The 22,627-nt window shown below is 32.9% G+C and overlaps 2 protein-coding genes across 2 annotated transcripts; both read left to right on the top strand.

The window, feature by feature from the left end:
• The first annotated feature begins 7,332 nt into the window (after positions 1 to 7,332).
• On the top strand, positions 7,333 to 15,155 carry LOC135137411 (uncharacterized). The gene is made up of 4 exons (XM_064067045.1): positions 7,333 to 7,384; positions 7,435 to 7,534; positions 8,258 to 14,899; positions 14,955 to 15,155. The coding sequence occupies exons 2-4, from the start codon at positions 7,496 to 7,498 to the stop codon at positions 15,039 to 15,041; spliced, it is 6,768 nt and encodes a 2,255-aa protein (XP_063923115.1). The 5' UTR covers positions 7,333 to 7,384; positions 7,435 to 7,495; the 3' UTR covers positions 15,042 to 15,155.
• Positions 15,156 to 19,333: 4,178 nt separating this feature from the next.
• LOC135137413 (farnesyl pyrophosphate synthase-like) lies at positions 19,334 to 21,377 on the top strand. Its single transcript, XM_064067046.1, has 4 exons — positions 19,334 to 19,447; positions 20,044 to 20,226; positions 20,304 to 20,747; positions 20,967 to 21,377. Exons 1-4 carry the CDS (start codon positions 19,379 to 19,381, stop codon positions 21,303 to 21,305), a joined length of 1,035 nt encoding a protein of 344 aa, XP_063923116.1. The 5' UTR covers positions 19,334 to 19,378; the 3' UTR covers positions 21,306 to 21,377.
• The last annotated feature ends 1,250 nt before the right edge of the window (positions 21,378 to 22,627 follow it).

Raw genomic sequence — 22,627 nt, 5'->3', positions numbered from 1 at the left:
ACCACAGACCATATAATTGTATGTAGTCTGTGAATCCAACTTCAAAATAATCAAGTGTTTCCGAAAAATTTAAGCTAATTGACTCCGCATTTGCAGCAAAAACTTCGAAGTCAGTATCCATTGTCGTTCGTGTGTAACTTGAATTAGTAGTCGAAATAATATTTTAGTGTTAATGTTGTGAAAAACGTGGATACAGACAGATTATGCGTTTCTATCAAGGTGTAGTTCCAATTTGTGGTGGAAAAAAGACAGCATTAGCGAAATAATCTAGCATTTTTTATTTTTTAACTTTTACTTCCCGAGCCTAAGCTAAGGAAGTATTGTAATCGAGTCCATCGATCGACTCCCTACTTCTGTTTTCTCGACCTTCCACGACCCATAGAGTACGAAGAATTAGGTCTCCTGTTTCGCCTATCTATTTGTCTGTCTGTCGATCTGTCTGTCTATCGTCTGTCCGGATTTATATTTGACAGAAATAACAATCTCTGAAAGTATTAGACCAATTGTTGTCATTTTGTATGTACATTAGGAATAGCCTGTAGATAGTAAAACGCTAACGCAAATTCGGCTGATCAATGATCATCTGCAGTACTAAAGGCGTGACGGCATCTTCAAAATTTACAATAATATAATACAGTTTTTTTTTAATTTCATATAATAAGGTACTTCTGCACTTGTAACGTATGAATCCGTGTGCAGATTTAAAAAAATGAAAATAAAAACTGTATAACAATATTATTTTGCAATTTAACTTTGAAGCTACGACGTAAATATTATAAGGTTGTCGTAATCATGGTAAATCGTTAATCAAAATGTATTGGTTACTCATAGTTTTTAGAATTACTCATATATGTACCTGCATACTCAAAAAATTAATGAATACAGCGAATTATTTTATTGATTAAATCAGGAACTGTAGAACCGAATGTTTTAAAATCTTGCAGACGTTTTAAAGTTATCGTCAGCATGGTAAAAATATATCTGTTTATCAACCCCAAAAAATTGATGACGCCATCCCAAAATTTTGCTAAATAAATCCTCTCCAAAATGTACAAAATATAATGAGTCAATACTTGTAATTTATCACTGCATTAAAAGCTTTTGAATTTTTTGAAGGGTGACTCATAAAATTTAATCATTGAGCCAATTTATTTTATTGCTAAAATCAAGAACCACTCACTCCATTTTGCCTAAAATTTGCGAATACAATACTGTTATCAATGCTACTACAATGCACCTATCAAAATTGATATCCCTGTTAATGACGTCAATACAAAATTTTGTAAAGGGAAAACTCATTTGATGATTTAATTTAACATCACATGTCCTTCTTTATTTTAACTTTGTAGGGGTTCTCATAAAAAATAAAGTTCTCCAAAAAATATTTTAGGAGTTTTAGAAAAAGTTGAAAATGTTTTATTGTAATGGGTGCTCAATTGAAAAATCACTCTCCGGGGACGAAGCACTGGGGTGGCTCTAAAACCGGAGACACGGATCTCCAAGTGGTCTCATAAGCGCCCGCGGAAACAAAAAAATAAGACTCCGAAATTTTTAACGATAATTGGGTTTTATTCCCTGCCACCAGCTACACGACTAAAATAATCTTAGGGCTAATTTTAAACATATTTACAGGACGAAATACGTAATGTCCGGCACGGTCGTTCCGATGTTAACAAAAAAAAAAAAAGTAAAACGGAGACGGTACGATTCTTCGCTCGGGGGCAGACAACGGTGGTCGGTATGTCGGTGGCACTGCACTTCCACTGTTTTATTTTTGGGATATACTCATCAAGATTTGTTAAAATTTTTTTTGTACATGTAGTTATTGAGATTCTCAGACTGATCGATTCATTGTGGTCATTTTTAAATAAAATATGATAATATTTAACAAGTATCGTTAATTCCTGAGAGATCGTCAACGTAAAGAGTTTCTTTATGACTGACATTAAAATAAGTAAATGGTATAAGATTTAGATTTTGTAGGCAGACGTATACAGTTTTTTGTTAAGAAGAGTGAAGGACTCTTTTATATTAAAAAACGTGGTAAAAAATACCTTCATTGAAATACGTCATATATGATACTAATTGTATCTTCAGCGATTTAACAGTCACACGTTATGGTGCTAGTTTAATTATGCGAATAATTAATTATCAAGAGTTCAGTTATTCATTGGAGTCAAGAATAGTCTCGGAATATATTAAATTTTCAACTTTTGGCTTCATGTGCTCGTCGATGCTAAGTGTGGCAGTCTGTAGGATCTGTTGTAAAGGGATTTCCACATCGATAACCTGATAAGTGATAATTCGAAAGACACAAAAGAAATATCGACGAGATTTTGAGCACAGACATAATGATAATAATCTTTGGATCGATAAATCTCCCAGCACAGTCTTTCCAACATACTCTTCCTCAGAATGAAAAACTGTCTGTCATTAATTGAAAAAAGGCAAAACATTATTCTCAACGAAACAAAATTAGCTTCTCCAAACCATTCATATTTTATTGAAAAATATTTTCCCAAACGATGTACTTAAGCAATTTCATTTATTTGGCCATGAACTACCGAGAATACAACATCATGAAAGGTAAATGCCCACACTGATTAAAACAACAAGTAGAAAAATAATATGAATTCTAGGAGACTTTCTCAAAATATGTAAGCTGCTGTGTTGCGACGTTTTTAAAAATCCAGTCTCAAAAACCGCTTTGTTCATTTTGTTCTTATTCCACGGAGGGACGATTTTGGTGCAGCTACACTTCGTTCTGTTTATTTTTAACAGCAGTGAAATTGCGTCCTATGGACCTTTGTGTTTAGGTTACTTTTATGTAAGTATTGCCATTGAACTCGTTCCTTTTATATTCAGAAATAGTCTTTGGGAGGAATGTGGATGATCCTGTTTAAAATGCACGTGTGGGACAATCTTTCTGAAGAACTTACACCGTGGGATATAGATGCGGCAGGTCCACAGACTTCCAAAAGTATACAAAGACAACTGAGAACTGTAGAAATTATAGTTATGGTGGCGCTACTTGGTACCGTTTTTGCGGGTTTCGCTTTCGTTGTACCCAGTGAATTAGATTACCAAACATTTTTTGTTGTCAAGCTTATCAGTGACCATTTTCCCAACAAGAAGGATTTTTTGACGTACATATACAAATTATTACTACTAGTAACCGCCTACACGACTGCGATGCCATGTATTGTTTTCGTGTATTGCAGTCAATACTTGAGATTTCAAGCAATAATGCTGAACAAGCGGATTATATGTTTGACCGAACAACTACGGAACACTGATTCAGAAATTTTGCTCCGTGACGAAGATTTTCAAGCAGAGTTTCATCGAAGAATTGTCGTCTTCGTAGAACGCCATCTGGAGATATGCAAGTCAATTTTTACTAAATTTTTGTCCGTCGAAGACTATCGTAAGTTATAACTTTTGTAGAGTTACAAATAAAAAGGTCGAACAAATGAGTTCTATACTTGGCTTTTGTACCATAATGGCATGCGTTCTTGGTATTAGTCTTGTGCTTTTCGTAATGACGTATTCGGTAAGTAACGCATGCGCATCCTTAAAAAATCAATAAAAAGTTGTAGAGTAGTTTATTTGTCCTCGAGAAAGCTTCGTTAATGCGCACTATACTATTGTTATCTACGACAGCTTATATTTTCACTATTACCTTTTTATCAGGACAGGCTTTAGAGGACGAAGTATGTATGTAACACAGTTTTTGTTCTAGTTTGACTTCTTTTTTTCAGATGCAAGAGATAGAAGACAGCGTCTATGCGTTAGAGTGGTACTGTCTTAATGCTGCTAACAAACGAACTTATTTGATGTTTTTGGTTAATATTATGAATTCGTACCGTCGTAAGTTTCTGATTTACAGTGTTAATTTGGAACTAGGGGTGGCTGTAAGTTATGTTAAAAGAAAAATTCTGGATGTAACACGTATTTTTAGATTGGCAGACAAATTTACGGAATCGGTTCTGTTCTTCTAAACATGAGCTATACATAATTTGTCAGACATGTGATTAACCACAGAAATTTTATCATATTATTATTTATTATTCATTTGACGCATGAAACATTGCATTTGCGTGTCTATGTTTATATCAACAATGCTAAAGTTATACTTTTTTTAGCACAATATGCTTATACGCTTAGAATTACACTTACGGTTGCTAGCAATTGCCCCAAATGACGCAATTCCTTGCGCAAACAACAAAATGCGCGGAGAGCCGCAATTCAAATCAACCCGTGGCAAGAGGACTGCACCGAGCGACGTAATTCCACCTGCTTCGCAAAGCTGCAAATTGCGTGGAATACGGCAATTTCGTCCGGACTCGGACATTTACAAGGCCTTTGAATTATACTTATGTATGTAATAATGTAGATATCAATAACCCTCATGTATAATCCCTATACAAGACCGGATTGTATGTTCCACTTTTTACGAAAATATGAATATTATTTTACATACCTATATCCTATATGAGTAAAATTTGTGTAAAATATTCCCAACATCTAAAATATGTTTAAAAAATATCGTCAGTGTGTCCAAAAATGTTTTGGAGTAACAAGGAAAAAAACATATATTAAGAAAATTTAAAGAAATTCCATGATTCATTGTTTATTAAAGCAATCGAAGTTTACTCTGGCCGACGTAAGGATAGTTTGGGATTCCTTTTCATAAATCCATAGAACCATTTTTTACCAGCCATTTTTTTATGGTTAAAACAGTAGGGAACTTTATTTTTATCCGCCCATTCGAAAGCGAACTTCATGACATCTGCAATGGTTAAACCGTAGAGGTTCTGTTTAAATTGTAGAAGATAAATTGCTAATTCTTCTTCTTGATTTTTGATAAATGTAGTAGATCGAACCATGACTTTCTTGATATCGTTGGCTACTTTATTTTCGTTATTTAAGTGTGCCTTTAAAGTCGCTTTCAGCACTGCAAATCTTCTTGGGTACTCATTAAGCCCAACACCCCCAGACCGATAGGCTTCGACAACCATTTCAAGATTCTGCTGATTCCAAGGTACTTTCATCTTTTGGACATTCTGGAAATGACCAAGATTTCTAGTTACTTAATTATTTATTGTTTTTTTGAATTTTATTAAAAATTTTGCATCACATCTTTAAAAATCAAGTCTCTATTTTTTACGGAAATTTTGGAACGCGGTTTTTACCACTGTTTTCAGTTTACAAACCATATAAATTCTAGGGAAAACATTGTCGACCGTTTTCGTCAGTGAAAAGAAGAAGAAACAGGTAGTTTTCTAAGCTGAAAGCATTGGTGAAAACGGCATCCCGAAATTTTCATAAATAATTAAAGTATTGGCTTAAATTTCACTGAAATGTAGAAAAAATGATAATCAATTATTGCGTTTTATCCTATAAATCATGGACAAGTTATATTTAAAATTTCATAACAATAAATCTGTTAATACTGGAAATATTATATTCTGAGTATGATTGAACACACCACAAGAACCAAACTCGCCTTAAATTGAACCGGTCCAATTTGAGATTCTTAACCAGGTTCAAATTAGCTAAAATGACTTGGGTCCAAATTACATAAGTCTCTCCGATATTCACCAGTTATTGGAGTTTTATCTCCTTTCTTTTCGTATTATAGAACACGTACACGACTCGTGCCGGCGTCGGTGTCGGTGTGCTCGAGTTTGAACTCAGTCTGAACATAAGCATACATCGTGTTATAAAAAAAGATAGAGAAATAAACTATTAATGGATTTGTATCTGTTGGGCAAATACATATTATTATTAATAAAATGTGTTCGTTTGACTGTTCCAACACTTCCAACGACTAAATCAAGTACAACAATTGATGCCGTTTTCACACCCTTTATTACTCATTTAAGAAATGATATTTATATCACTCATTTTAGTCGCCAGAGGCCACTAATAACTGTATTAAATGATAGGTATAAAGATACCGACGGCGATAACGCTGTGGTTGAACGGTAATTTGTATTTTAAATCGAATAAGTTATAAATACTGCTCTAGCACTTGTAAATATTTACTTGTTACTTGAGTTGGTAAATTCCACATTTTACTTTAATTTTTTTATACAATTTTATTATAATAATTAATTATGATGTTTCTATATTACAAATAAATAAAAACAGTATATTTTATAGTAAACAACGACTGACAATACATGGATATTTACTTTAGTTAACCCAATCATCATCATTAATCATCATTTTGTCAAAAAATACAAATGCAACATATTTTTGGTTTTTATTATTTTTTAAGAGAAAATTAGTGACTTCGCCGCGTATACGTCTTTAATTTATATAAATCGAAACGCAGATTTAAAACTCCAACCGTGCGTCCCTGGGTCGACGCACTCTTTTTTTGTATACATTAAAAAAAATTATTTATTTATAAGTTAAGATATTTAATGAATTCCTTTCTTATCTTAAGTATGTAACTGGAGTTTTCCGTTAATAGATTATTATTAATATTAAGTTGTTGATTATAGCAAGTCGCATTAGCAGATTACCTCCTTGACGGAAAACCCCACATCGCATACCAAAAAAAAACACATGTTCAGTATGATAAAACCTGTAAGAGAATAATTAGATCCCGTTTCTCGAGTCCAAGAGGGTATCAAATTAATCGGAACATTCCAAGATACTTTATCTCAAAATGGACCGACGTTTAGATCAGTTTAAATATCATAAATGAACTATTAGCAATCTCGAGTGAGAAATTAAAAAGTACGTTATAATGTAAAACTGAATCTTCCAGAAACCTTAGTTATAACTTGATAAACAAAAGAATGAAGCCTGAATTAATAAATTTCCTAACACGTTGGCTATATGAATAATTTCATGTCTGTTAATTAGTTAGTATTAGAGCCAGGAACAGCTAAAAATCTTAACATGAACTGTGAATTTGCAAATAATAATGAACAAAATTGATACCACGTGTTGACATCAGCGAAACTTCACTACATTTCAGATCAGAAAACCATTACCCTACCATACTACTATTTTATATAACAAGAATATTTTTAAATTTAATAAAACAATTCTAAATTGATTGATATATTGTATCTTTTATAAAACATGTCAAGGATACAATTTTTTAATCAGAGGCCTCTTGATTTTGCTATCTAAAGATATTATCGATTAAAATTTTAATCGCTGAATTGATTTCTTGTTTATTTTTATTGCGATTTAATTTACTTCTGCCCCGACGATTGACGTTGAAAATCTTTCGATAATAATTCGTTATCTTATCAAAAACAAGCTGTTACAGCAATACTTGTAAAACTTTATCTTAAAGTACGTATAAATTAGATTTTCATGCGTAACTTTAAAATACTTGCAGTTTTATTCTTGAAAAAGTGTAAGTTACTGTATTTATACAATAGCAAAAACGTTTGATTTAACTTTCAGGTGCAAAAAAGAACATACTTGTATAAGATTTTAATTGATGTAAGCTAAAGTAAATAACGTTATGGCAACAAAATCAGACAATGACGAAAAACGGAAAAAAGTAAGTTTTTATTAGATTTTATGTTTGAAATAAAAATCTTTTTCACGTTTTCCTACTACAAGAAGTTTACATAAAATGAATACGATATTCTGTATGTATTTTATAGTTGGTATCTTTACCTAATGCAAATACTAACCTACAGTGATATTTACATTCTGAAGCTTTGAAGTTCTTTCGTCGTATTTTAGTTTATTTTTCATGTTTTCTGGATGTTTTGTATCCCTTAAACTATGAAAAAGTAGGTCTCCGTTTCTGTTTGTCGTCTGCAGCCTCTCATTTGCTAGTGATTGCTATGAAATTTCAGATGTATTTTAAAAGAATTTCGTGTAGATGGTAAAATGCTAACCAAATTTTGTCTGTTCGTCCCTATTAAAAATTTTTGACGACGTCATTTTAAACATTTTTCACTTTTACGTCCCTCTAGATACTTAATCATATTTACGAATTTTATTAAATAACTGATTGTTCAAAGTTGTACTTCGAGATGCAATGTTGTTGAATATTTTTAATTTTCCAAAAATTCCGAGAACACGATATGTAGGCGTTATTATAAAATATTTAAATTTGCTAAATCAACGTTAACAATTTACCACAGTAAACTGAACTTGTTTGACTGTGCTTCAGGGACACGGCAAGTTCTTTCTACGTTGGTTTAGAACAACTTTTTTTTTCAAAAATTTGCAGTTTGCATTTACTAACACTAATGTTGAACAAATTTTTCAGCTTTTTAAACCGGAAACGTATAAAAAAAGATCAGGGACCAATGATTCTGGAAAGGAATTCGAATACATGATGTGTGCGTTATATGCCTTAAAACTAACTCTAAACAAAAACGTCAGTGATTTTAAAATGACAGCAAACAACGACGAATACGGGGCTTTTGACGACATATCTTTAAAGATAACATTCACAAATGGAGAATCAAAACTCTTCCTCCTACAACTAAAACATAAAGAAAGTAAGGATCGAAATATAAACTCGACAAATCTTGCATCTCTAAATCAAGATTTTAGTTTAATAAAATATATAAGTTCGTTTGAAAAACTTAACGTTCAGAGTACAACTTGCATCTTGTACACAAACTGTGGAAGTGGAACTAATAAAAAAAGCATCAAGGGCCAAAATTTTAAAATTCCTTTAAAACCACAAGCTCCACCGAAACAAAACTTTCAACAAGATGTGAAGATCGACTACGAACCAGATTTTATTAATCTTCTAGTCAAAAGAAGTGCTGACACGGATATATCAATAAATATTCAAAAGAAAAAAAGGAGAGTATCATCTGTTCAGAAAGACGACAAATACCATGAGTCAAACTTTATGCGTATTGTAGTAGATAAAAATAAGCTACCTGATGATGGAAACCTAACCATAAATATCACGACAACGAAAAATAAAAATGCGAAAGAACGAGTTTCTGCTAATGTAGGGGTAGAAGAAGAAGCATCTTCAGACAACGACGTTATAGTTTGCGTTAAAAAGCAGGCAAAAAAATCAACTGCACAAACAAAAACAGAGACAGATGAAAAACAAGACAGATATTTAGATGTTACTGTGAGGGAAGGCAAATTATCAGACCCAGAAAACGAAATAATAAATACCAATCAAGACAAAGAAGGAAATAGTTCCAGTGTTTTTCAATTTGAAATTTTGGGAGATAATGGCATATTAAAAAAACTAGAAGATTTTTCAAAAAACTTTTATCTTTTAGTTAATCAACAGAACGTCGATACAGTTAAAGGAACCCTTAAAGAAATGTTACTCAAGGAATTAAATCAAGATATTTATAATTCTTTCGTGTGTTTTATAAACAACTGGTGGTCTCGAAGATTTGTTCTGACGAAACATACCGTCATTTGCAAATTAGTTGAACTATCGCTTTCGCCTTGGTGTCAAAAAATTTCTTCAAGTAAAATAAACCAGAAAGGTAATCTTCTTACAAAAGTAATAATGGAATTCGAAATGACTATCGTCAAAAACGTCCAGAACGATATTGTACAGGACATATGGGACACTTCATGTGAAGATAGAGAAGATTTTAACAGAGCAAAACAGTTCCTTATGGGTGGGTTAGAACTAACTCCTGAACAAGAAGATAAAGTTTGGTGGTATTTGAATAAAGTTCCTTTAATTGTTGCAATGCATGACCACAACAAGGATCAAATAAAACGAGCGATAACTCTATTCGAACTAGATACGTATGGCACGGAAAAGAAGAAAATTGTTTTTTTAGGAAATGTAAAAAAGGACGATTTTCCACAGTGGAATGTTTTCGATAATCTGTGTGATATCAAAAACGAGAACGTATATCAGCAAATTATTTCTACTTTCTACGTGTCTCTGCAAGGGAGACAAGAAATTAATCTTGAGAAACTAGAAATTAAGGACGTTGAAGTGAACGAATTGTTAGAGATGACACAGAAGCAGTTTTTGTCGGTGGACGAGCAGGACAGGAAACTGCCGGTTTCATATATCTCACGAACTTTAACCTCAGTTTTCCTGGACACGAATAAAATGATAGAATATCTAGCTTCTACAGAAGATTGTATAATAATTATTAATTGCGACGAACGTCTGCAAACATCTTTTGACATCAAAAACACATCTGTGATAGAATTTTCTCAATTTTTTGAAAATTATGATGTGTCTTCGACCGAGAATACAGTTTTACTGTGTACTAACCGCAAATGTTCGTATTCTGATTTTGATGATGTTTACAAAAAAGTTACAAATTGTGAAAAGTCATTTCACATATATTTACTCCAAACTGTCGACAACGGTTTTTGTACAATCCTTAACAAACGAGGACATAAACTACCTATAGATGATCTAAAAATAGAATACAGCGTTACAGAAAACGTTTTCTTTAGGTATTTTAATAATCACCTGAACGTTTTTTGTGCCCCACCAGGAATGGGAAAATCGACTTTGTTGGTTTATCTGAGTAGATGTTGCCCGTCCGATTTCTGGTGTTTACTTGTTAGACTAATCGATTTTAATCCGTTTTTGAGAAGCAAACCCGATAATAAAGAAATGTTACGCTGTTTCATGCACGGAAAGTCTTCGACAAATGAAACATTTGATTCACACTTAAAGAACGCGTTTTTAAAAACGAAAAAAATCTACGTTCTGCTAGACGGTTTGGATGAAGTAGACAGTGCACAGTTTGATCTGGTGGTGAATTTTTCCAAGTGGATCTTAACTCAAGGTGGCTACATATGGATTTCATGCAGAGAAAATTTACGTGATAAAGTTACGTCGTCATTACACGCAGTAACTGTTGATATAAATGAACTTACTTTCGAAGAACAACAACAATATGTCAAGAATAGACTGGACAAAACTTTTGAAGACGAGGAATTGCAAAGGATTATTAACGTAGTGTTCGCGAGTTCCAAAATCATGATCAAAAACCAACAACTACTAGCAATCCCCTTGCAACTGTATATTATCACCGAAATTCTTTGCACCGACGCCCGAGTTTATGAAAGTATAAATGAGAAAAACTTCTTCGTTCTAACAAAACTCTACAAAATATTTTTCGAGGGCAAGAAAAGTTTCTTACACGAGAAAATCGGTATAGCCCATCAAGATGAACACATCGGTTACAGATTCGAACATCACCTGAAACTGTACGAGATTCCTGCTTTGAGAACTGTCTTAGACGAAAATGACTACCAGAAGTTGGACATTAATGACAACGAAACTCAAAGATACTTAGAAGATTTAAAACGAGTAGGAGAAAAATTTGGAATTATCAATCACGTTTCCGAAGACAACAGAGTCATTTTTAACCATCAAACCTACGCCGAATATTTTGCTTGCGCGTGGTTCCTGCAAAATCTGAATAAGTTACGTTTGCTCCAAGACGTTATATTTTTAGACAAATATGCCAACTTACGAATGATGTTTGATATTTTAATGGCGGAGGAGTGTCCTTTGCATCTGGCTGTGATTTACGGAAATGTTAATCAAGTTCAAGAATACGTTAAAGACAGCGAATTAGAAGATGCAGCGGGCCGGAAAGCTTTACATCTAGTGTGCACTTATGGCGCCAAATACCATCAAATCGACAGAAAACTCGACAATTTTACTTTTGACGATTATCGCCTGCATCGAGAATCTTCCACTTACATGCGCATATTAGAAATTCTCTTGAGATATTGTCAAAATATTTCCAAAAGTGATGGGTTATTCAATTTTACGTGTTTTGATTATTCAAGCGCATCTGGATGTTTATATCCATTTGAAACTTTGATCTACAATGGGCTCTTAACTTTTCAACAGTTGGAAGAGAGTCTCTACAGAAATTTTGATCCTGTGACTGTAGTTTTCTATGCTGCTCAAATGGGTTATCGTAACTTGCTTTACGAACTTACCTTACAAAATCCAGATTTGGTAAAAAGTGATAAATTTGCCCATATCTCTCTTCTCCGTGTTGCAGTAATTGGTTGCAAGAACGATGTATGTACCGTGGAAAGAAAGGGTAATGTGGAAGTTGTTGACATTTTGTTGCAAAAATCCGAAAACGTAAATGCTGAAGATACATACAAACGCAGTATATTGGATTATGCTTGTCAGTATGGATGTTATGACATGTTGAGCAAATTATTGGAATATGGTGCTAAGTGTACCGGTGGAAACGATACCGTTCATGTGATGGCAAAATATGGTACTTTAAATGAAGAAACAGTGAAGCTACATAGTGACCTAAATGCTGCTAACAGAGAAGGAACAACAGCTTTGCAGTTAGCATGTGAAAATGGTCACACTGAAGTTGTTAAGACGCTTCTTCAAAAACAGAGCAGTGCAAATACAACAAATAAGGAAGAAATGAATGCGCTACATTTTGCCACAAAATCGAAGAAAGACAACACTGAAGTCATTAAATTATTGTTGACGCATAAGGTTGACATAAACGCTAAAAACATGGACGGAAGTACTCCTTTGCATCTAGTTTGTAGTCGTGGGCATCTCCAAGCAGCAAAAATCCTAATTCAAAATAGTGCCGACATTAATGCAGTTGATAAGAAGAGTAAGAATGCTCTGCACTACGCTGCAGTATCAAAAGACGATAATTCTGCTATCATAGAACTCTTAGTTCATATGGGTTTGGATTCTAGTAATAAGGACGACAATGGAATGACTCCGCTGCACATAGCTTGTTGCCAGTGGCAGGCCAGAAATGTCCAGGTGTTACTGAAATCTAGCAATGTCAATAGTGCTGACAATAACGGTATGACCGCACTACATCACGCCGTCAAAACTTGGAATAATAACATAGAAGTAATAGCTTTATTAACTTCTAATGACAATATTAACGTCAATGCTCAAGATCATCTAGGGAAAACACCACTACATCTTGCTTGTGAAGAAAATCAGGTAGACAACGTACGAATATTGTTAGACAAAGATGCCAACGTAAACATTCTAAGTAAGGAAAATATGAATGCTTTACATTATGCCTCCAACTCGTGGAAAGAAAAGGTAGAAATTGTGAATTTGCTAATAGATCGACATATTGATGTTAATGCAAAAACTATAAGTGGAACAACTGCTTTGTTTCTTGCATATGACAGAGGTAATATTAACATTGTTCGAGTTCTATTGAAGAAATGTCCAAATATTGACTTGATTGATCAAAGGAAGATGAACATTTTACATCACGCTACTAAATCAACAATCGATGATGATGAAATATTATGTTTGTGTAAAGAAAAGGGAATTGACGTGAACGCCCAAACTGAGAAAGGAAAAACTGCATTACATTTTGCCTGTAAGCAGGGAAAGATTGAAACAATTAAAACTCTCAAAACTCTTGGAGCTGATGTGAACATGAGAGACAACGAAGGACGGAATGCATTACACCACGCCATATTGTCCACATATGAAAATCCAACCTTGATCACATTGTTGAAAAGTTATGATATTGATCTAGACGCCAGAAACACTAAAGGTGTGACACCTTTACACCTAGCATGTGCTGAAAATAAAGTAGAAATGGCAAAAACATTACTTGATTTAGGAGCTGATGCTAATACTGTAGATAACCTGAAACAAAATTCTCTGCATTATGCAGCCGCAGCAAAACAAAGTACAGACACAATGAATTTACTGCTTGATAGTGGTGCAAACGCAAATGCGCAAGATGCGAAAGGAACGACTCCACTGAGTATTGTGTGTAAAAAAGGTCAACTTCCAAATGTTGAGATCTTACTTCTGCGTAAAGTTGATGTTAATCTTATCGACAGGGAAGGCTTCAGCGCACTACATCAAGCAACCCAATTTTGGAAAGATAATACAGAAATTATCAGTTTGTTGTTAGATAATGGTATAAATGTCAATGCCACAAACAACAAAGGAAGAAATGCTTTACAACTTTCGTGTAAAGAAAACCATATTTGTGATGTTAAGACGTTACTACAAAGAGGTGCAAATCTACATTCCGTCGACAAACAGGGAATGTCTGCTTTGCACTATGCGGCTAGTTCTGAAGAAGACAGTGTGGAAATAATCAACTTGTTAGTAACTAATGGTCTGTCAACAAATCAGAGAAACATGTATGGCGAGACTCCATTACATCTTGCGTGTAAAAGTGGAAACGTGAAGAATCTGAAAGAACTGTGCAAGAACGGGAGAAATCTTAACGAAATCACTTCTTCAGGAAAAACCGTCTTACATTATGCAGCAGAATCAAAAAATGTGGAAATGTTAAAATACGTTCTATCCTTTGAATCTGATATTAATGCAAGTGATAATCTGGATGTCAGTGTATTACATGTGGCATGCCAACATGGAAGTTATGATTGTGTCAAACTGCTAATTGATCACAACGCTGACGTTCACGCCGTTACTAATACAAAGAAAACCGTCTTGCATTATGCGGTGTTATCAAAAGAAACTGCAGAGATTGGCGAGATAATAAATTCTTTACTTAATGCAGGTGTGGATGTAGAAACTAAAGATTTGAAACACAGAAATGCAATTGTGTATGCAGTGCAGAAGAAACGTTATCAAGTGATAAAAATTTTCATTCAACTCAATAAGTTTTCACTCGTTTTTGAGCACGATACTGAAGATTTTCTGTACTATACTATCTACAGTGGATGCTTGTATGGTTTAGATTTATTTAACACACATGATGGAATTCTTGAGACAATTAATACCAACAACAAAGAATTTCCACTAGATTTCTTAGTTACGGATGGACATCTGAAAATGGATACACTGATTAAGATGACAAAGTTCGTCAATAAAGTGATTGAATTTTCCAGTTATTCTGTGGACTATGATCAGAAATATTCGCCTGGAGGAATCGCGGCTTATTTGAGACACTTGTTATCGCAAAGCTACCACCTTGAGACCGTAAGTTATTTTAGCTAAGTTGTAGATTTTTAAAATTGTAATTCAATGTTTTCAGATTTTCAGTGAAATAGATAGTAGTAGTTCGTGGAACAAGAGATTTTCTAAGCTTCAAAAATTTCTCGGAACATATAAGCAACAATAGATTATGTTATTTGAAAATACTTATATTTGCCTAAATACTGTTTCCAATATTAAACGCTTGTGTTTAGTAAAAATTTCATTTGTATTCACTTCAATAGATTTCTGTTTTAGTCTATCTTAGTAAAACCCAGTAACTGTAAAAATTGTACTCCTAGGTTTCTCTGGTATTACTCGAACTCAACTGAATAATGAAACCATAGGTTGCTTATCGAGTTGAGCCTATTGCGACGTGTTATGTATGACCTCTAGAGTAGAAAAAATAGATCTCCTGTTTTCGTCTGTATGTCTGTCTGCTGTCTGTTCAAATTTTTATTTAACAGATTATTATCTCCGAAACAACCAGACCGATTCTTGTCAAATTTTAGAGGTATATTATGAATATCGTGTAGATGGTAAAACGCTAACCAAAATTTGTTCAATTACCCCCACTAACGATGGGATGACGTCATTTTCAAAATTAACTATAGTAAATGTTATTTAAATTTTATAAAATAACGTACCCCTGCATTTATGGTTTATGAATTCAATATTTTACAATTATTTTAAATTTTAAATTGCAAAACTGAATACTTTAAAATCTTGCAAACGTTTCAAGGTTATAAATTTTGCATCGCGTATCTTTAAGAACCAATATTTCGATTATTTATGAAAATTTTCAAAAGTGGGTTTCACTAGTTTTCAGCTTACAGAACTCTAGGAATTAGGAACGAAATATTGTCGACTGTTTTAAAAGCAATTTTTTCAACACAATGACAATCAATGCAGCTACATAAACCATAAGTACAAGAGTACGTTGTTTTATAAAATTTAAATCGAGTTTACTGAAAAAAATTTTGATGACGATCAAAATGACAAATTTTGTTTAAATTTAACAATAATCGGCTTAGTAGTTTTGGATTTTATTTATGTAAAAAAATCGACAAACAGACAGACGTAAGCGGGAGATCTTAAAAAAACCCTATTGTAATACTTCCCTAGCTTACAAAACAAAATAAAAATTAGCTAAATCAGTTACTTTATAAGTTGTCGAAAATGTTGTGCGACAATTTGGTCATCGTCAACTTAGAAACGAAGTATGTTTTGAACATTTGTTGTTACCTAAATTATAATCTGATATTACTAGTTATTGTTTAAATTTTTATTAGATTTTTCTTTTATCGCAAATTTTAATTTTGAATCGGGACATTACTTGCAGTATTTTTACTTCCCGAGCGTAAGCAAAGAATTATTGTAATCGAGCCCATTGGGCGACTGGCTACTTTTATATTTTCTCGATGTGTCATGACCCCTACACTACAGTGCGAAAAAATAGGTCTTCCGTTTCCGTATGTCTGTGATGACTTTTGTTAGAGAAATAATCTAAGCAGCTACCAGACCAATTGTCGTAAAATTTGAGACGCGATGACGTCATCTGAAACTTATGGATAGTAAATGGGTTTTAAATTGTACAAAATAACATGCTTCTGAACGTGTAGTTTATGAAGCCGTGTTGAGTTTTCACCCGGGACATCCATTTTGCAATTTAATGTGCAACATTTTCAACTATTTTCCCTAGCCCTTCAACTTTTGACGTAGTAACTAAACTCAAAGGGATAGCGCATTGTTGAACACAAAACTGGATTTTACACTTTCTATTTACCGATAGCTTTAGAAATGTATATGGCAAACATATATGACTTGGAACTCCACCAAAAGTCTGAAGATTTGTCCAAAGATCTCACATTTCTGTTTCAAGTTCAGGTAAGTTAAATAATAATAATGATATAATAGACAATTTACGAAAGTATGTTACGTGAATTGTTGGCAAGAGGTCCAGCATAAACATAAAGTTTTAAAATCCATATCCACGACATAATAATTATAATATTTTTAATAATTTTCAAGTGTCGGTCTAGCTGAAAATAACTATTTCTGCAAATTATTAAATATGATGCACAATTGGAAAGCGAGAAGCGAGTAAGCCAAGGATGCACCGGCCGCATTTCAGACGGGTAGATAGGATGAAAAAATTTCGACCGCCCACCTTTATTTATAAACAACGACGTCATAGGAAAACGCATCTGTGCATGATGTTCGACGTCCCGTATGCTGTTGAATGCGCTAAAGTCATCAAAAAAGGTTACGAGTGCAAAAAATTTATTAACAGCACATTATCAACGGGAATACATTACATCAGAAGAATGTCACGTGTTTGATTTGAATGAGTTTATCTTCCCAAAACAGATAAACTAAAATTATTCATACGCTTTCATTGAAGAAAATATTCTGAATGTTATTATTATAATTCTTACTTTATCATTATTTTATTGTTATAAAGACGACCGTATTTTCACATTTTCCAGAAAATAGAGTAGCTCGTTCTTAATTTGATCAATAATAAATTGAGTCAGTCATTAATTTTTTTCACACGCCCCTATAAGCAAATCTAAAAATTATTTATGCAGTGATAAATCACAATTATAGGATCATCATACTTTGAACAATACACATTTAAGATAGCATTTTTTCGTAAAAATTTTGGGGTGGCGTGATCAATTTTTTAGGGGGGGATGAGCAAATAAATATATTTTGATCAAAAATTATCATGCCTATGATAACTTTAAAACATCTCCAAGATTTCAAAGCATTTGGTTCTGTAGTTCCTGATTAAATCAATAAAATACATTTACGTATTCATTAATTTTTTTGGGTCACCTTGTATATGCAAATCCAAAAAATATGAATGGAATGATAAATCACAAGTATTGTCTCATCATACTTTGCACATTTAAGATAGCATTTATTCAGCAAAATTTTGGGGTGACGTCACGGAGAAAAATAGAAAAAAAAAGAAAAAACCGAAAGACCACGATCAGCATGTCTTACGCTAAGGGTAAACTGCTAGTCTATCGTGCATTGTGTTTTTGTCACAATTTGGACTGCTATACAAAAAAATCAAACCGGATTCGTACACCTAAGAGTATATTGTTTTATAACGGTTACATCAAATAAACATAGAATTCTTTGAAATGACGTTAGTGGGGATGATTAGCAAAATTTTGGTTAGCATTTAACCATCTACATGACATTTCCAATATACATACAAAATTTGATAACAACCGGTCCAGCAGTTTCGGAGATTACGTGTCTAATAAAAATGGATACAGACAGACAGACAGACAGACAGACGGAAACGGAAAACTACTTTTTTTGTAATGCAGGGGTCATGAAACGTCGAGAAAACACAAAATTGGCTATTCGTCCGATGGACCCTATTAGTATACTTCCGTAGCTTACGCTCGTGAAGTAAAAATTTCAGATATTGTACTTTTGTTATTAACTGCATCCCTAACTACGAGTATTCAAATAAGTATTACAAAACATGAGCTGCACTAAGTACTTAATCTTATTTCGTTTTGGTCGGAATAGAGGTGTGCGTCCGATACCGTCGCTTGTTTTGTATTTTTAACAGAAAAGCAATCAACTTAATTCAGAAGCATAAATTCACAAAAACAACCATTAGTACATACACAGTACATACTTTACATATCAACTATGCGACAAACGTCGTTGGGTGAGCGATTAGGTGATTACGACGCAAATGTGTTTTTACTTCCCGAACGTAATCTAAGGAAGTATAGTAATCGAGTCCATCGGCCGAATTGCAACTTTCATATTTTTGTATTACTACAGAAGTGGCTAACTTAAAATACCTTGACACCAAAATTTAAAAAATTGTTTTAGGCTATTTAAGCAGAGGTTTCCTCGTCTCTGACGCATAATCATACAAATCATACAATAATACAAATGAAGTGGAAAAGACAGATTGTTCTATGATATAAACTTGAAGTGTTTAGCAAAAAAAAATTAAGTAAAGAACTTGCTGCTGCAGCACAAGCTTTTCCACAAATTAACAAGCGAAGGCTAAAATCAGAGTTAGAAGTAACATCTGGTATTATGGAAATTCCGGGAACTTATGACACTACGTGTAATTTCCTGTAATCTTTTAAAATGAATTGTTGTTTAGTGGATACCCGTACAATGTTGACAGAATTGTAGGAAATTTTGATCTTGAGGAACTGTAGAAATACAAAATTATTTCAATAAACTTGGGCGTTTTTGCCCATTAGTAACCATTTTAATTGTTGTTGTAATGTTAAAAAATTTGAAAATGTAAACGTTATAATGGACACAGTTATGGCTGACCTAATTATTCTTTTTCGTACATGTACAAGAATAATTAACATAAATAGATATGCTTTAAACTGCTTTAAAATGTATTAAGTAGTTAGTCATATCGCTTGTCGCAATGCAAACAAGTGCAATTTTTAAGCGAAAAAGTCCACAAATTTGGAAAATATGGACAAGACAGAAAGCTACAATATTAAAAATTTCTACAACGCACGGATTAAATACAAGTTCAAAGAGGTACACACTTTATTAACTCAAAAACTACAGTAAATATTGATTTTAACCAGTAATCGCTATGCTAACTAGCAATTTTTTTATATATTTTTATTTTAAGATGAAATGTTACAAAATTGTTTGAAATGTAACGTCATCTTTTAAAATGTTTGGTTTATGTTTTTGTGTTTCAGTGTTACAGTGTTAGTAAAAACTCTTGAAGACGCCTCAAATAATTGTGTAACGTTTGCATTTTTTACATTATTCATCTAAATGATCACTTTAGTTAAAAATAACAAAAAATAATTTTCAAAATTGGACTAGGGAAATAAGGTTTTTTAAAAACGAGTGTGTAAGATAACTTTAGAAAGTCAGTTTAAGCAACATTTTCTACTGTTTTCCCTAGCGCTTCAATTTTTAAAGTAGTAACTAAACTCAAGGGGATACTGGTAAAACGTTTGCGATTTGAAATTATTGCCATTTTAGTGTATAGATTATGTACTTTTAGAATTTCATCTAAACCAAGAAATGAAGGGAACAATAATTTTTTAGTTAGTGCGGAAAAATATAAAGAATTTTTGAATTTGTTTCCTATGGTAGTGAGTGACTTAACGAATAAGATTGCAGACCCAAATCTTGTTGAAGCAAATGTACACGACGAACTCCTGCGTTATCTTGCCCCTTTTGGTAAAAAATTGAGAGCTTCCATTGTGTTCTCAACTTATGAACAGCTTGAAAAGCCAGAAAATATTACACCGGAAAATCTCAGATTAGCAATGATTATGGCTTGGGCTTTAGAAATGGTAAGTCGAGTCTTAATTAGGTATTAAAAGTGTAAAAAACGGAAATTCAGTCGGAATTAATAACATATTTTTGTTAGCTACAAACAGCTTGTGTACTGATTGACGACGTAATTGACGAAGGAGTGATGCGACGGAGCTCCGTCTGCTGGCACAGAAAAGAAAATATCGGCTTGCATGCAACTAATGATGCAATCCTCCTTGAACAAGGAACTTATATATTACTCAGAAAATATTTTAGAAACCATCACTGTTATCTACCCTCGATGCTGTTGTTCCATGATATCACTCTGAAAACCGCTTTGGGAGAGGCTGCGGATTCCATGTCTGTCAAGAATGGTAAACCTCAATTGCAGCTTTTTACAATGGAAAGATTTAAGCGCATTGCTGAACTGAAAACTGGGTTTTTCACTTTCTATTTACCGATAGCTTTAGGAATGTATATGGCAAACATATATGACTTGGAACTCCACAAAAAGTCTGAAGATTTGTCCAAAGATCTCGCATTTCTGTTTCAAGTGCAGGTAAGTTACATAGGCAATAATAATAATAATAATAATATAAAAGACAATTTACGAAAGTATGTTATGTGAATTGTTAGCAAGAGGTGCAGCATATATTTGCATCACTTTTATAACGCTTTTACAAAAAAGAACGTGATATAAATATTTCACGTCATATACTTAGTTTCCGTAAAATGCTATACGAGATGGGATCATTTTAAAGACAACTATAATTCCTAGGATGACTTCATGGACTGTTATGGCAACCCACATAAAATTGGTAAAAAGGGAACAGATATTCAACAAGGTAAATGTTCATGGTTTGCTGTAATGGTAATGGAAAAAGGAAATTACTGTCAAATAGAGACAATGAAGGAATGTTATGGTCGAAACGATCCTAAAGCAGTAGCAAGAATTTTAAAGGTATATGAAGAACTAAACATTGCAGATCTATATAGACATTGCTTAGACAACACTTTTAATAATATACAAAAAAGCATCAGACAAAACATCTATAACAAAAATTTACAGTCAGTGTATTTTAAAATTCTAAAATCCATTGAGGGAAGATCCTTTTAACAAATCGCAATCACGTCGTTCTTGGATAAGGAGTGTTAATAAATACATCATTTTAAAAACTCAATAATACTTTTGCCATTAATATTTTACAGAAATTTGAATATGCTAAACATGTATTGTAAGTTCTATTTGTAAAATGAAACAAAAATGTAAATAAAACGTTTGGACTTTGGTTGTTTGCTTTAGAGAAATTAATAATTATAGAAACAAGTACGAAAAAGAACATTTTAGCAGAATCTAACTTTTGAGAAAATGTTATAATTACTTAGGTGAGTAAACCGTCAGCTTTCTCGTGACCAAATCGTTTTTCCGAAATTTTGCCTTCTGAGTGGAAGTTGGCCGTTATTAAATTATTATAAATAAGAAAGGTTATAAATTTGACCCTTCAGACTATCGTTGAGATTTTTTACGAAATTTTTGCATGCTATAAAATACATACACATATGTATGGACGCAATTGCGTAACTAATATTTAAGGAACTAAATTTAACATTATATTCAAGTGTTTTAATGTAGTGATGTGGAAATTTTACTTTTCTCAGATACCTACGCATACATTCACTTGCGACAGTTATAAAGAATGATACTCACGGAGGTCTAGATCTGAGTACTCGCAGAAATTTAAAATTTTCGCTATTTTTTTGGCGTGTTATTTTAAATAACGTCCATTTTTTGTATATTATAAATTGAATTATGAACCAAAAACATAATAGTTTCCACAGTATTTTTACGAAATTTTGACCTTGATGAACTACAATAGATATAAATTTATTTCAAAAAAATCGTTCGATTTTGCTCGTTATTAAGTATTTTTATGGTAGCAACTAACTATATTCGAAGTTGAAAAATGGGTACCCCTGTTATAGACGAAATTTTTTCACATTTTGAAACTCTAAACGTTTTAACTTACATGTCCACTTTGGCGTATCTAATCTTTTGCAAGTTAAAAATAATAATTAACATATTTATCCACGCTTTAAACTAATTTCAAAAGAGTTAATTATTTATTAGTCATAGTAAAAAATTGGTCTAAAGAGTTTAGACAGTACTTCCCTCACTATCGGAAACGTGACAACGGCATGCCTATTATGTTCTTTTTTCTCATTACATTTTTGTAGCGAAGCATTTTAAACAATTTTTGCGATGACGTCATCAACATTTTTGCAAGGACACGACCAGTGGCTCGCAACCGATGTTATGCATCGCGAAGAAAATTATAAAACGTCAGTTGATGATTTTAAAATCCATATCCACGACATAATAATAACAATAATTTTTAATAATTTTTAAGTGTCGGTCTAGCTGAAAATAAAACTATTTGT

Source organism: Zophobas morio, unplaced genomic scaffold, assembly GCF_036711695.1.
Source record: "Zophobas morio isolate AGI-343-1 ecotype UQ-CSIRO unplaced genomic scaffold, CSIRO_AGI_Zmor_V1 ptg000029l, whole genome shotgun sequence".
Lineage (NCBI taxonomy): Eukaryota > Metazoa > Arthropoda > Insecta > Coleoptera > Tenebrionidae > Zophobas > Zophobas morio.
This window is presented reverse-complemented; position numbering and strand designations above follow the sequence as displayed.

Coding starts and splice junctions, on each gene's coding strand:
- LOC135137411 (XM_064067045.1), top strand. CDS start 7,496: ATGGCAACAAAATCAGACAATGACGAAAAACGGAAAAAA. Junction 7,535..8,257: donor ATGACGAAAAACGGAAAAAA/GTAAGTTTTTAT, acceptor CAAATTTTTCAG/CTTTTTAAACCGGAAACGTA. Junction 14,900..14,954: donor AAAGCTACCACCTTGAGACC/GTAAGTTATTTT, acceptor CAATGTTTTCAG/ATTTTCAGTGAAATAGATAG.
- LOC135137413 (XM_064067046.1), top strand. CDS start 19,379: ATGGACAAGACAGAAAGCTACAATATTAAAAATTTCTACAACGCACGG. Junction 19,448..20,043: donor TTAAATACAAGTTCAAAGAG/GTACACACTTTA, acceptor TTAACGAATAAG/ATTGCAGACCCAAATCTTGT. Junction 20,227..20,303: donor TGGCTTGGGCTTTAGAAATG/GTAAGTCGAGTC, acceptor TATTTTTGTTAG/CTACAAACAGCTTGTGTACT.